This window comes from Heteronotia binoei, chromosome 3, assembly GCF_032191835.1.
Source record: "Heteronotia binoei isolate CCM8104 ecotype False Entrance Well chromosome 3, APGP_CSIRO_Hbin_v1, whole genome shotgun sequence".
Classification (NCBI taxonomy): Eukaryota; Metazoa; Chordata; class Lepidosauria; order Squamata; family Gekkonidae; genus Heteronotia; species Heteronotia binoei.
Genome location: NC_083225.1, coordinates 80,418,452 through 80,434,384, shown reverse-complemented (window position 1 = coordinate 80,434,384; position 15,933 = coordinate 80,418,452). Strand labels below are relative to the sequence as shown.

The following is a 15,933-nucleotide window of genomic DNA, read 5'->3' as shown; positions in this document are numbered from 1 at the left end:
AAAATTCTGAATAAATTAAAACAAGTCAGTAATTATACCTATCAACTATAGGGAAATAAAATCTGGTTCAAGAAGGTGGATATTTGGAAGAGAATTTTAAATTTTGTTTAGCCTTTATAAGCATAACTTCCAGGTTAACCACAAGTGGATTTTTGGATGACTAAAGATGTTACAAGTGGCCATTGTATCAACTTGATATGAACAATTTTACCAAACTTTATTATATATTTATTTATTATTTATTACTTTGCATTTCTATCCCACGCATCCTGGAAACGGGCTCAGGGTGGGTCATAACAATAAAACAATTACATGATTTTAAAACAATTAGCTAAAAACAGACAATCAATTTCCAGATTAACAAATTCAGATGATGACCAAGTAAAAAAACTTAAACCCTGGCTGACACAAAACAGATGACAGTAGGCAAGACCAGTTTCTGCTCTAAGTAGAATTCACAAATGGGCCTGCATGCAGCAGGGAGGTCATGTTGGTGTTCAATGATGTCCACCGACACAACTAAAGACTTGGTGGAACAACTCTGTTTTACAGGCCCTGTGGAATTGTAACAGGCTCCAAAGAGCCCCGTGCTCCAAGGAGCTGGTTCCACCATGTAGGGGCTGGGACAGAAAAAGCCCTGACCCTAGTTGAGGCTAAGTGGACAACCAGGGACAACCAGAAGATGTTTGGGTCAGGGACAACCAGAAGATGTCGTTCAGCAGAATGTAGAGCTCTCCAGGGGGGTATATGAGGAGAGGTGGTCCCTGAGATATGCTGGTCCCAGGAAAGAGCTTTAAAGGTTAACACCATCACCTTGAAATAGATCCAGTACAACTAGTAGCCAGTGCAACTGGCAGGGCATTGGCCAGATATGCACCCATATAGGTCAGCAGGTGCACTGCTGCATTTTGCACCAGCTGGAGTTTCTGGATTAGATTCAAGAGCCAGCTTGTGTAGAGCAAATTGCAGTAATCTAACCTGGAGGTGACCATTGCATGGGTCACTGTGGCGAGATCAAGTTTTCAATTTTCAAGTTTATTTCAATTTATATCCTGCCCTTCCCAACGAAGTGGCTCAGGGCGGCTCACAGCATATAAAATCTAACATAAATTTTGAATTTAAAACATCTTTCACAGTTAAAACAGTAACATAATAAACATATAACAGCAGTCTATCAAAACTACACTCAGTTTCCAATGCCAGTTAGTTATAGGCCAGCCGGAAGAGGGCTGTCTTACAGGCCCTGCGGAACTGGCCAAGGTCCCGCAGGGCCCTCACCTCTTCCGGCAGCTGGTTCCACCAGAAAGGAGCCGTTACAGAGAAGGCCCTGTCCCTGGTGGATTTCAGGTGGACCTCCTTTGGACCAGGGATAACAAGCAGATTTTGAGATCCCGATCTCAGTACTCTCTGGGGAACATGTGGGGAGAGACGGTCCCTAAGGTAGGCAGGTCATAGGCCATATCCTGAGCATAGAGGTAAGGAATCAGTTACCTAACCTGCCAAAGGTTGTAGAAAACAGATCTGGCAACTGCTGTGATCTGGGCCTCCATAGAAAATGAGGCATCTAAGATCATCTCAAAGCTTCTAAACTTTGGCGCTGGCACTAGTGGTGGCCCATCGAGGGTTTGGAGTCCGATTCCAGAATCAACTCCACCCTGGCTCAGACACAGGTCCTCCGTCTTAGATGGATTAAGTTTCAACTGACTCTATTTGAGCCACCCAGCCACAGCTTCCAGTGTCCGGTCAGCATCTGCTAGGGTAGAATCCGGGTGGCCATCCATCAACAGATAGAGCTGGTTGTCATCCACATACTGGTGACTAGGGGTTGCTTTGTAGAAAAATAGGTGGTGGAGCTCATCCAGGGATTGTTATGCAGCTGCACCTACTATTCAATGGACAAGGTGGGGAGGAGGAGGGGGAATTGTCAGAAAGGTTCAGAAGCTGTGCTCCTGTGAGCTCCTGCTTAATCCAAGGTGTGCTGGTGACATCCCAGCCCATACCTCCATACCAGCTGAGCAAGTGGGCACATATAGATGTTAAACAGCATTGGTGAGAGGATTGCCCCCTGTAGCACTCCACATTCCAGTGAGTACTGCTGGAAGACAAACTCACAAAGCACCACCTTCTGTCCCTGACTTGGAGAAAGGAGGAAAACCATTGCAAGGCATTTTCTTTAAATCCTATGTCAGCAAGGTGGTGGGCCAGCAGATCATGGTCAAACATGTAGAATGCTGCTGTTAGATCTAAAAGCAACAGCAGTGCTGACCCATCTTGATCTAGATGTCCCAAGTGGTCATCTCTGACAGTGACCAATGACATCTCGACCCCTTGACCAGGGCAGAAACCAGACTGGAATGGGTCTAAGATGGATGTTTCATTCAGCTAGGTCTGGAGTTGCTCAGCCATCTCTTGCTCAACTATCTTACCCAGGAATGGTAAGCTTGACATTGGGAGGTAGCTGTTTAGGACCATAGGGTCCAAAGCTGGTTTCTTTAGGAGCAGTCTTACCATCACCTCCTTCAACCCCCCTGGAAAGATCCATGACAAAAGGGAAAAGTTGATCATCTCTTTCGAGGGGGGTGGGGACATTATATTTAAACCATTATATTTATGCCGATCCAGAAAACATAAATTTAGTTAATAAACAGGCGGAGCATTTTTGACACAGTTTTCATTGTACTTATTTTTATTATCATTAAGGCATTTCCCTGTTGCCTCTGGACCTATTTGGAGAGATAAGATGGATGAGGAAGAAATCAGCATCCAGTTAGGGGACTGCCATAACTTCTGGACTTCTGCCACTGCCCTGGGCAGCCTGAGACAAGAAAGCTGGCCTGTGGGTCCAGGTGAGTCAGTACTGATACTGAACTTTACCTGGGAGTGTTTCTGTCATTTCAGATGCCCCAAGACAAAGTGAAACAGCTAATTTCACATTTAACTTCAGCTCATGTACACCCCTCATTTTTTAAAAAATCATATTCTGGCTAGAACAATATAAGATTAATTACCCAATGTAAACCAAGAGATGCAGTGCAGATCTGCTGCTTCAATTACTTTTTTTAAAAAATCAAATTTTAAAAATTGGCTCCTAAGTAAAGAAAAAGAAATGGGTTCCAAAGAAGTAAGTTCAAAAGAAAAGTGGAGAAATGTACAAAGCAGCTTTATTGCTTACCTCCATCTAGTTCTTCAGCACCAAAATGATTCCGGTAGAATAGCATAATCTCAATCTTATAACATTTGTAGATAGTGACTAAACAAATAAGCAGGAGCAGAATAGCACCAAGGCCACCAGCAAGTTCAACTGTGTACATTAGTTCTGCAAAGAATTATAGAACATAATTAGCATCACATTTTGATCTAAGGGCAGTTCACAGAATCATAGAGTTGCAAGCGGCCTCCAAGGTCACCTAGTCCAACCCCCCCGCAAATTCAGGAAACTCACAAATACCTCCCCCTAAATTCACAGTATCCTCATTGCTGTCAGATGGCCATCTAGCTGCTGTTCAAAAACCTCCAAGGAAGGAGAGCCCACCACCTCCTGAGGAATCCTGTTCCACTGAGGAACCACTCTAACGGTCAGGATGTTCTTCCTAATGTTGAGCTGGAAACTCTTTTGATTGAATTTCAACCCGTTGGTTCAGGTCTCACCTTCTGGGGCAACAGAAAACAATTCCACACCATCCTCTAGATGACAGCCCTTCAAGTACTTGAAGATGGTGATCATATCACCTCTCAGCCCCCTCCTCTCCAGGCTAAACATGCCCAGCTCCTTCAACCTTTCTTCATAGGACTCGGTCTCCAGACCCCTCACCATCTTCGTTGCCCTCCTCTGGCCCCGTTCCAGCTTTTCTATATCTTTCTTAAAATGTGGTGCCCAAAACTGAAGACAATACTACAGGTGAGGTCTTACCAGACCAGAGTAAAGCAATACCATCACTTCATGTGGTCTGGACTAGGGGTGTGCATTCGGTTTGGTCGAACCGAATCAACCACCGAATCTCCCCTGATTTGGCTGTATACGGAATCGCATACAGCCGAATCGAATTTGGGCCCATTATGTGGGAGCCTAGTATGGCTCCCCGTATACTTCCGTATAGATATTCGGAAGTATATGGAAATCCATGGAAAAGGTGGGAAAGGGGCTTCTGCAGCCTCAGGGGAGCTGCTTGCCTCCTTTCCCACCTCTGGTAGCCTTTTCCCACCTCCCGCATAGCCTCCCTGGGATCGGGGGGGGGGGGAAGGGAAGAGGAGCTCCAGCAGCCAATCCAAAGCATGCATTTGCAAAATGTATTGCAAATGCATGCTTTGCAGGGCTGTTGTGTAGCTGATCCCCCAGCCATCAGCAACATTGTTGTTCTTTTGATCTTTTGCTTACTTGCGTATCCAAGTAAGCACTGTTGTATGGCCAATCACAGAGCAGTGCTGTTTTTTTAAACTGCTCCTTGTAGGGCCAGAGAACCTTTTTAAGGAGTCTGCCTGGCTGGACTCCTCCATTGCTGCTGTGTTGGTGTGTGTTGGTATGTGAGAGAGATTGTGCTGTGCTGGCCCTTGGCCTCAGCTGCTGCTGCTCTCTCTCAGCCTTACCATACTTGCCTGGAGTAGAGAAGACATCTAAGGTAAGACAGTCTTGGGGTTCTTGTTTTTATTTTAGTTGGTAAAAGGACTTTTTAAGACTCAGAGTCCCTTTACTTATCCAGATTTGGGTGGTGGGTAGCTTATTTGGGGTTAGGGTTAGGGGGTTCTGCTGGGGGAGGGGGCCTGGGGTGGGGTTGCCAATCTGCCCATATCTTACTTTAGTAAGAGGACTTTTAAAAGTGCAGTGTCCTTTTACTTTTCCTGATTTGGGTGGCTTGGATTTCTTGGGGTTAGGGTGAAGGCTTCTTTTGGTGGGGAGGGGTTGGTAAAGTTCCTGTATTGTTAAAGTTAATTTTTTTTACTGTTTAAAAAGGATTCTGTGTTTGATTTGTTGCTGCTGTGTTGTGCTGCTGCTGTTCCTTTTCTCTTCTGGTTCTTGGGGGAGGGGCTGTTTGGCCTAATTTTCATTGTTTAAAAGGCCACTTTTTTAACAGTTGAGTTTCTTTGCCTACTCCTGTTGTACCTTTTCCTGGTTCTGGTTTTTTTGGGGGGAAGCTGGCACCTGGGTGAGAGACCCAGAACCAGCTGGCTTGTTGTGCTTGGCCAGCTCTCCCCGTGTTGTTTGGGGCAGGGCTGGAGAGCTGGCATCTGTAGATTGTGTGTTCTGTGGCAGGGAAGCTGACACCTGGGTGAGAGACCCAGAGCCAGCATGCTTGTTGTGCTTGGCCAGCTCTCCCTGCGTTCTTTGGGGCAGGGCTGGAGAGCTGGCATCTGGGTTTGCTGCAGCCAGGTCTGCAGAGCAGACCTTGAGCAGATTGTGTTTTGTGTGGCAGGGTTCATAGAGTAGATAGATGTATATAGTGCATTTGGGTCCTATAGAGATTATCTGGTGTGAAGTTAGGTTTGGCTTTGGGTGCCCCAGGAACTGAACCCCCTGGCCCAATCTTTCTGGGACTTGGGGGGTTTGTAGGGGAGAGTCCCCTGCAGGTCTCCTGCAAATTTGGGGGCTCTCCCTCAAACCCCCTTTCCTCCAGGTGGCTTCAAATATACCCTATTTGCCATTGATTTCAATGGCCCATAGGGTATAATGGGGCCGTATATTCGGAAATAGCCGCGCATCTACCATATATGCGGCTATTCCGACTACGGAATTCAAAAATATACGGGATTCTGTATTTTTTCCCCTGTATATTTCCGAATCCGTGTTCAACCGAATTTTTTTTTTGCACATCTCTAGTCTGGACACTATACTTCTGTTGATGCAACCCAAAATTGCATTTGCCTTTTTAGCCATCACATCACACTGTTGACTCATGTTCAGCATATGGTCCACTAAGGCCCTTAGGTCCTTTTCGCTCATACTACTACTAAGACAAATCTCCCACTTCCTATAACCATGCATTGGCTTTTTCCTACCTAAATACAGAACTTTACATTGATCACTGTTATATTTATTTTATTGGTTTTAGCCCAGTTTTCCAGCCTATCAAGATCATCCTGGATCGTGTTTCTGTCTTCTACTGTATTTGCAACCCCTCCCAATTTAATATCATCTGCAAATTTAATAAGCATTCCCTCTATTCCTTCATCCAATTCATTGATAAAGATGTTAAACAAAACAGGTCCCAGGACAGATCCTTGCGGCACTCCACTTGTCACTCCTCTCCAAGAGGATGAGGAACCATTCACAAGCACTCTTTGGGTGTGATCTGTCAACCAGTTACAGATCCACCTAATGGTAACAGGATCCAAACTACATTTTATCAACTTGTCAACAAGGATAGTATGGGGAACCTTATCAAAAGCCTTACTGAAATCAAGATAAATGATGTCTACAGCATTCCGCTGATCCAGTAAGGTAATCACTTTCTCAAAAAAAGAGATCAGGTTAGTCTGACATTACTTGTTCTTGAGAAAACCATGCTGGCTTTTAGTAATCACATCCATTCTTTCTAAATGTTCCAGGACCGACTGTTTGGATGATTTGTTCTAAAACTTTTCCAGGTATAGACGTCAAGTTGACGGGTCAGTAGTTACCCGGATTGTCTTTTTTTCCCCTTCTTGAAGATAGGGACAACATTCGCCCACCTCCAGTCTTCCAGCACCTCTCCTGTTCATCAAGAATTCTCAAAAATAATAGCCAGAGGCTCAGAAATTACATCCACAAGCTCTTTTAGAACCCTTGGGTGCAATTCATCTGGCCCTGAGGACTTAGTTTCATTTAAAGATGACATTTTTGTCAATCATGTAAAATGAACCTAAAGACATCCATTTTATCTTTTTATGAATGTAAATATAAGAAGACAAATTATTGCATGTCTCCCAGAATCTCTTGGTTTGGTTGTATATTAATATTGCTGACACCATTCCCTGCTGATATGCAATTTATCTTCCCCTCAAAACTCTCTGTAAACAGCTTTGCCTTTTTGTTTTAGATGTTGCAAATCATCTCAATTTGTCATTTCTGCCATTCAAACTTAGAATAGGACCAATTTCTTGTGCTATCTTGTCCCATGGAAGGCTACTTGATGGATTGAGATCACTGTCAGTTTCCAAGGATGAAAAAGGCCTGAACAAACACAGTTGGATATGTCTGTCAGCACCAATCTACTTATCAGATAATAACTATAAGTGGTATCACCATCATAGCCCATTGCCCTCCTATCGGCCAAGCAATTGCACACAAAAACCATGCAAATGATCATTCTGAGTCAATTGTACTATTAGTTTTACTGTTAAAAAGGCAACGAGAAATGGTAAAGTGAAAAGATATACCAATAAAGGCTTGTGTATTTTTTTATGGCTGTATTGAAATTACAGGCAAAGAAATGTTCATCTGTCATCTTCTCCCTCTCCTAGCTTTTAAAAATGGCTTTGGCTGGAATAAAACAACTACAAAAAATAGAGTTTAACTTATAAAAATGCAAAGTGAAACACAATTCATTTTTAAAAAAAGACTGTGCTGTAAATGCATTAATAACTGATGATAAATTTTTTAAAGTTTGACTTTTGAATAAAAGGTAAAGGCACCTGTGCAAGTACCGAGTTGTTACCGACCAACATCGCATCATGACGTTTTCACAGCAAGCTTTTTACGGTGTGATTTGCCATTGCCTTCCCCAGTCATCTACACTTTACCCCCAAGCAAAGCTGGGTACTCACTTTAACGATCTCAGAAAGATGGAAGGCTGAGTCAACCTTGAGCTGGCTACCTGAACCCAGCTTCCCCTGGGATTGAATTCAGGTCATGAGCAGAGCTTAGACTACAGTACTGCAGTTTACCACTCTGCACCACAGGGCTCTTCTGAATAGCAGATGGTAATTGTAATCCCATCAATTTGTATGCAGGTCAACTAGTACACCTGATGATGGCTGTGACAGAATCAAAGGGTTAATGGAGAATTTGAGGACTCAGAGAGCCCTGAGTCATGTGACCCGAAGGTGGGGGCCAGGGGTGCTCAGAACTCTCAAGTCCTGAGTGACAGCTAATGGCTCAGAGGTTAACTGTCAGAAAAGAGAAAAAATGGTCAGAAAGGGAGAGTTGCTCAGAGTGTGTGAGAAAGGCTTGGTGTGAAGTGAAGCTCTATATACACTCTGTGAAATCAGCCAGGTGGCTGAGCATGAGGCATATCTCTAGCATACCATATAACGTATATCTCTAGGTCACGAGTGCCCTCTAAGGAAGAGGAAGGTGACAGAGAGTGTCTAAGTGGAAGACCTTAGTGGTCACAGACATATGATACACTGCTCCTAGGAGTTTATAAGGTGGCTGAGGGAGAGCCATGGGTCTGAGGGAGTCAGGAGAGCTGGGGCTTGTCAAACCAGATGACTCGAGGGACCAGACACTCAAAGTCCAAGAGGCCAGCCTGATTAAAGTTTAGGAGAGTGGATTACTAGAAGAACTGTGTACCCTGAAATACCTCAGAGCATTGCTGGAGGGTCTAGCCGACATACTGTATAGACAATGTTATTCCTACAAGATACAAACTAGCCTCTGTATCTACATCCCATCCCCCAGTTAAAGCCTATTTTGTAAATAAAGAACTATAGTTTGCTGTTATGTTCTCTGGTGCCTGTGTGATTGGGAAAGACTTCAAATCTGCAGTGGTCTCCTGCTCATTTACCGTATCAGACCCTTGAAGAGACTAACATATATTTAACTGCCCTCGCTGAGGCAGGAGGTGATAGGCTGGCATCGTCATAGCAGAGGGTGTGATAATTGGTGACCAGCGTCGGGATTTCGAATTTAAAACCCAAAAATAAATATCATTCTGACACATAGCCATCAAAGGGACACTGAAGTATAGAAATAAAGGCAGTTTGAAAAAAAAAATTCTGTCAGAAATGGCACCACCAAAGAGAACAACTACAGCCACTGGGGATGGACAAGCACAGGAAGGGATTCCTGAGGAGAATCCTAGTCAGAACATTGAGGCTATGAAATTACAGTTAGTGTTAGCCAAAATAGAAGCAGAAAAAGAAATCCAAATGGCTAGACTAGAGGTAGAGAGGGAAAACAGAGAAAGAGAAAGAGATTCAAATGGCTAAACTACAGGGAGAAAGAGAGATCAGAGAACATGAGGGAGAATGTATAACTTGAAGCTCCAGGAAATTCAGGCAAGGCCAGAGCTTTAAAGTGGCGCTAGAAATGAACGCCAGCCCTCAATAGAACAGAAAAAATTCCCCAAATATCAGAAAGGGGATGGCGTAAAGGCTTTTCTGTTTAGTTTTGAAAGAACCTGTAAGGATTTGAAAGTAGCTTATGAGGACAGGATGATGTATTTAAGACCACAGATTTGTGCGGGGCTAAGGGAAATTTACTCAGAATTAAGACGCGAGGAGACCTCTGACTACCAGCTATATAAGGAGAGAGTTAGAGTCTGTTTTGGTTTAACTGCTGAACAAAACAGGAAAACATTCAGAGACATTTAAAGAAAGCCTGGAGAAACATATTCCCAGTTAGGATGTCATTTAGACAGAGCCCTGAATAGGTGTATTGAGGAAAGTAAAGTCACCACCATGGAAGATTTGAAAAATCTAATGGGCTTGGAACAGTTTTACAGTCAAGTCCCATTTCAGTATAGATGGATTATGAGGGACAAAAAATTAAAAACAGTGGAAGAAGCTGCTGTTATCCTTGATGAAATAGAATCAGACTTAGGGAGATCTATGTGGACTGCTCCTATGAAAAAAGCCAGAGTCTGGAACCCTTCAGAAAAGTCTGGGCATGGGAACAACAACCCTGAAAAGCGGTCCAGCCCTCCTCCATACAGAAAAAGGGAGGCTACCTGTTTTCACTGTGGGGAGATAAAGCATTATATTAGATCGTGCCCAAAGATGGAGAAAGGGAAAAAGACACCACCACCTAAAACTGTCAAAGTGGTGAAGTGTATAAATCAAGAGATAAAACACCCTCACTTACAGAAAACGCACCACAAGAAAGACGTAATAGTGTTTTACAAGTGTGGAGAGTACAAGAAGGCTTGAGTGAGGAATATATTGAGACTGTAACAGTGAATGACAAGGAAGTAGAAGCTTACAGAGATACAGGGGCACAGGTTTCTCTGATCCAGCCAGGATTTGTGCAAAGTCATCAATATTTGCCAGGAAAATCCTACACTATTAAAGGCATTAGAGGACCTGCATTTGAGGTGGCCCTGGCAGAGGTTCCTATAAAATATAGAGAATTCTAAGGCAAGTGGATAATGAGAGTTCTCAATTATATTGGAACATCGCTTTTGGTGGGGAATGATTTAGCTTCGGAGATAAAACAGCAGCAAGCTATCTCCACCAATATTGTTACAAGAAGCAGACCAGAACAACCAGCTGATGAGTCTGAGCAGCAAACAGAGGAAGAGGAAACATTGTTGCAGAACGTACAGACAGCAGAGTTTCTCAGTGAGCAGCTGAGAGCTGATGTGAGTAATCAAGAAATCACAGTAGAAAAGCCTTGCCAATTTAAAATAATCGACCAAAAAGGGTATCGGGTTGCTTTAAGGAGAAAACATAATGTGGTCTGGGAGAGAAAGAAACAGTTAGTAATTCCAAGAAAATATAGGATGCAAGTGTTGGATTTGGCCCAAGTGTTGGATTTGGCCTCTCACCTAGGCATCAACAAAACAAGGGACCGAGTACAGGAGAGGTTCTTTTGGCCAAATATGGGAAGAGACATTAGGGCTTTTTGTAAGTCTTGTCAGGCCTGCCAAATGGTAGGGAAGGCCCTAGATAAGACAAAAGGACTACTCCAGCCAGTCCCTATAGTATTGGAAGCCTTTGAGAAGATAGGAGTGGACATTGTTGGTCCTATCTCAAGAGTCACCAGGAGAGGGAACAAGTATATCCTCACCATCGTGGATTATGCTACCAAGTTCCCAGAAGCAGTACCTCTTAGAAACATTGAGGCCAAGACCGTAGTGGAGGCACTGTTGAATGTATTTGCACGGCTTGGTTTTCCAAAAGAAATGGTGATTTAGGCACATCGTTCATGTCGAACGTAATGCAAGAGTTAATGAGAGCTTGTGGAATCCGGCATGTAACAACAACTGCATACCATCCTCAAGCCAACGGAATGAATGAAAGATTCAATGGGACCTTGAATCATATGTTAAAAACATATGCCTACAACCATCCCAACAATTGGGACCAGCGTTTGCAACACCTGCTCTTTGGGTACAGGGAGGTACCCCAAGAAAATTCCGGGTTCAGCCCATTTGAGCTACTCTATGGGAGACAAGCCAGAGGGCCCCTTGATGTTTTGAAGGAGGCGTGGTCCGGGCACGAAGACATCCAAGAGACAGATGTCATCACCTATCTACAAGAGCTACAACAACATCTGCAGGAGGTGAGGACAGCCGCTGCAGACAACATGGGAAGAGCACAACATCGGCAGAAGTTGTGGTATGACTCCAAGTTTAGGGACAGAGAATTTAAATCTGGGGACCGAGTCTTAGTTCTGACCCAGGAGAAAGAACAAACTAGATGTGGCCTGGGAGGGACCTTATACCATCGCCCATAAGGTCTCCAACGTGAACTATTTGGTAACCATGAGTGAAAATGGTGAACAGTGTAAAATGTTTCATGTAAACATGTTGAAATCTTATTATGACCGAGGAAATTTGGCACTAATGGCCAAAGGGGAAGTATGTACGGGAACTGAACTGTCGGGTTGGGGGAAAATATCCCAAGAAATGACCATAAAGGAGGTTCAGCTCACCCCTTCTCTTACCAGAGAGCAAAGAGGGCAAATACAAACGATTCTGGGTCAGTACCAAAAGATTTTTTCCAACTTACCAGGGAAAACTAACTTAGCCTATCATAAGATTGATACGGGAGATTCAAGGCCTGTGGCACTTCCACTGGCCCGAATGCCACATATGTACAAAAAGAGGTAGAGGAAATGTTAAAGTTGGGACTTATTGTGCCATCTATAAGTCCTTGGGCCTTTCCTGTAGTACTGGTACCAAAGCCTGATATATCTATGAGGTTTTGTGTAGACTATAGGAGATTGAACCAAGTTACTGTACCTGATGTGTACCCGATGCCACGAATAGATGAGTTGGTGGAAACAATTGGAGCTGTCAATTATATTTCAACTCTAGATCTAACCAAAGGTTATTGGCAGGTGGCTATGGACCCCAAAGATCAACAAAAGACGGCATTTGTAACCAAAGAGTTTGAATTTACAGTGCTCGCATTTGGGTTAAGGAATGCTCCCTCCATGTTCCAGAGGTTAATAGATAAAATGTTAGTGGGACTTAAAGAGTTTGTGCTTGCATATATTGATGATATTGCTATTTACAGTAACACCTGGAAGGAACACTTACAACATTTAGCAATTGTATTCCAACGAATTAAAGATGCGGGTCTCACCATCAAGGCATCCAAATGTCAACTAGCCATGCAGGAGGTAAAGTATTTGGGACATGTGCTAGGAGGAGGTAAGATCAAAGCAGATTGGGGAAAGGTGCAAGCCATCCAAGAGTGACCCAGACCCCAAATGAAAAAAGCAAATAAGAGCATTTTTAGGAGTGGTAGGATACTACCATAGATTTATTCTGGATTTTAGTACAATCGCTGCATCATTATGTGAGTGTACAAAAAAGAAACACCCTGATATAGTAATTTGGACTGAGGAGTGCCAAAAGGCATTCGAACATCTGAAGGCAGTGCTCACAACAGAGCCAGTATTATGCACTCCTGATTTTGCAAAGGAATTCACCCTATTCACCGATGCATCTAATGCAGGTATATGTGCAACCTTAAGTCAATCTGGAGAAGAGGGACAGTATCATCCCATCCTATATTTAAGTCAAAAACTTTTAGAACGGGAACACCTCTCAGTTATCGAGAGACAATGCTTAGCCATTGTATGGTCCATAGGTAAGCTGAAACCATACCTATGGGGGAGAAAGTTTACTTTGTGTACAGACCATTCCCCCCTGAAATGGTTAAATCAGGTTAAAAATACCAACAGTAAATTGATAAGGTGGAGTTTACAGCTCCAGGATTACACCTTTGACATTCAAAATATACCAGGGAAGCAAAATGTAATTGCTGATGTGTTGTCCAGAACAATGTAACCCTGAAAAATTGGTTTTATATTGTGACCATGCTGAAGTTATGAATGTTTATATGAAAGAAAATGTACATAGTTAGTGATATGAGGTTTAACAAAATGTTTAAAGTTGTACCAGGAGGAAACCCAAGTAAGTGTGGCCCACATGTACCCATTGCTCAGCAAAAGGCTGAGACCTTTCGCCTTACGCAATTGTTCAGGAGGAAGGGACATGTGACGGAATCAAAGGGTTAATGGAAAAGCTGAGGATTCAGAGAGCCCTGAGTCATGTGACCTGAAGGTGGGGGCCAGGGGTGCTCAGAACTCTCAAGTCCTGAGTGACAGCTAACAGCTCAGAGGTTAACTCTCAGAAAAGAGAAAAAACAGTCAGAAAGGGAGAGTTGGACTCAGAGTGTGTGAGAGAGGCTTGGTGTGAAGTGAAGCTCTATATACACTCTGTGAAATCAGCCAGGTGGCTGAGTGTGAGGCATATCTCTAGGTCACGAGTGCCCTCTAAGGAAGAGGAAGGTGACAGAGAGTGTCTAAGTGGAAGACCTTAGTGGTCACAGACATATGATACACTGCTCCTAGGAGTTTATAAGGTGGCTGAGGGAGAGCTGTGGGTCTGAGGGAGTCAGGAGAGCTGGGGCTTGTCAAACCAGACGACTTGAGGGACCAGACACTCAAAGCCCAAGAGGCCAGCCTGATTAAAGTTTAGGAGAGTGGATTACTAGAAGAACTGTGTACCCTGAAATACTTCAGAGCATTGCTGGAGGGTCTAGCCAACATACTATATAGACTATGTTATTCCTACAAGATACAAACTAGCCTCTGTACATACATCCCATCCCCCAGTTAAAGCCTATTTTGTAAATAAAGAACTATAGTTTGCTGTTACGTTCTCTGGTGCCTGTGTGATTAGGAAAGACTTCAAATCTGCAGTGGTCCCCTGCTCATTTACCGTATCAGACCCCCGAAGAGACTAACGTATATTTAACTGCCTTCGCTGAGGCAGGAGGCGATAGGCTGGCGTTGCCATAGCAGAGGGTGTGATAATGGCTTATTTGCAAATATATTGGAAGATCATGCAGTTAACATTACACTTGTACAAAGATTATTGGGGACCACTAATGTGTGTGGAAAAGCCTAATTTTCATTGGTTCAAGGAAAGCTATATAGGAAATAGAGTACCTTGGTTTTAGCCACAGACAGGGCATTCTTAGCCAAAAGGCTGCTGACCTCTGGCGTTGTAGTGGAGAGCATTAGCAACTTCAGAACAGCATTTAGGGCAGGGGTGTCAAACATGCAGCCTGTGGGCCAAACTGCCCCCTAAGGAATTCAATCAGTCCCACAGGGCTCTCTTTCCCGCCCTCCCCCCTCCTGTCCTCACCCTGAGAAGCTCCAAGGCTGCCAACGTTCCCAGCTCCTTCTGCCTTCTCTTTGCAGAGGCTAAAGTAGGAGCTAAGTTGCAAAGAAAATATGGAATGGATTTCCCATTCAGGCCTATGGTCAGAGCAGACTGAAATGGAAAATCCACTGACCATTTTCCTTGCAATTTTATTTTGATGTAGAGGAACTCAGTTAACTTCCCAGAATTCCTATGGTCAGCTGAAGCTTCCTGGAGTTGTGTCCTTGCAAAACAAGCCTTGATGTTCTGAGTAAGTTTTGTCTCTAAGGCTGCCAATTCCTCGGTCTGGGCGGCGGTTCCCCCACCCAGGAGGTTTCCAACCTGCCGGCTCACATTGGGCTGGTGGAGGAAAGCTCCCCCAACATTGCCGGTGCAATGACATCACCTGGAAGTGATGTCATCATGCCAGTGACGTTGCATGGCAGCCACTCTAGGAGTTTCTGGGAAAACTCTATGGTTTCCCAGATGCTCTAGTCATTTGGAAGGGAAAAACTCTATGGTACAGAAGAGAGTCCCCCGCCGGAGGCTGCGAGGAACTTGGCAACCTTAATTGACTCTTGCCAATGGAGTGAGAACTAGTGCCTAGTGACTACTCTAACTTGGGAACCCAAAGCCAAAGGGAGATATTACACTGGATAGCCATTTCTAATCTGAGTAGACCCAGGGGGTGCCTTGCCATTTCATATTTTCCCAGGTTGCGAACATTTTATATTTTTAGTTTTCTGCTGTGTGATCCATGTGCTTTTCCTTGATGTTTTATTTTTAATTTTTTTTGCAAAATCCCACTATTTCCCCACTTTTCCATTTTAAACAAAATATTGCAAGAGTTTTAAACATGTTTGTATTTTAAGTTAAAAATTATCTTTGTGTTGGCCTGTGTTTTTTATACATTCTATATCTCTACTATCAGGCATTACATTTTAGGAAACACATGACGTGGCCCCACAAAGTTCCATTTATGTCAGATCCGGCTCTCCTAACAAATGAGTTTGACTTAGGGTGGTAAATTACTGGGGGATCATCATCTGGAGATCTGGGCTGGGTAGTCACCAATGTGAGGATGACAATTAGCTCTATCTTACATGTCCAGTTGTTCCCAGAGAGGCTGTAGAAATCATAAAACAGTACTTGGAGGTAGTAGAAAAAGGCCAGAGTGAAATGGTGCTCTTGGACCCAGGCTTCTAGATAAGTAGGTGGCTGCTATGCAGTGGTGGGATTCAGCCGGTTCGCACCGGTTCTACAGAACCGATACCTAATTTGCTATCGGTTCGGCAGAACCGTTTGTTGGCCGGGTGCCTGCTGCTAATTTTTAAAACAAGCTCTTTTAATCTGCTAATCAACATGGCGGCGCGGTGAGGAGCCTGAGTGCTGAGGCTCCGAGGAAAAATAACAAAAA

The 15,933-nt window shown here is 43.8% G+C and overlaps 1 protein-coding gene across 1 annotated transcript in view; it reads right to left on the bottom strand.

The window, feature by feature from the left end:
* IL1RAPL1 (interleukin 1 receptor accessory protein like 1) overlaps positions 1 to 15,933 on the bottom strand; it is a 1,501,437-nt gene that overhangs the window by 40,207 nt on the left and 1,445,297 nt on the right. Inside the window, exon 10 of the mRNA XM_060234094.1 lies at positions 3,173 to 3,316. Within this exon, the coding sequence (XP_060090077.1) occupies positions 3,173 to 3,316 (144 nt within the window). The remainder of the gene's footprint in view (positions 1 to 3,172; positions 3,317 to 15,933) is intronic.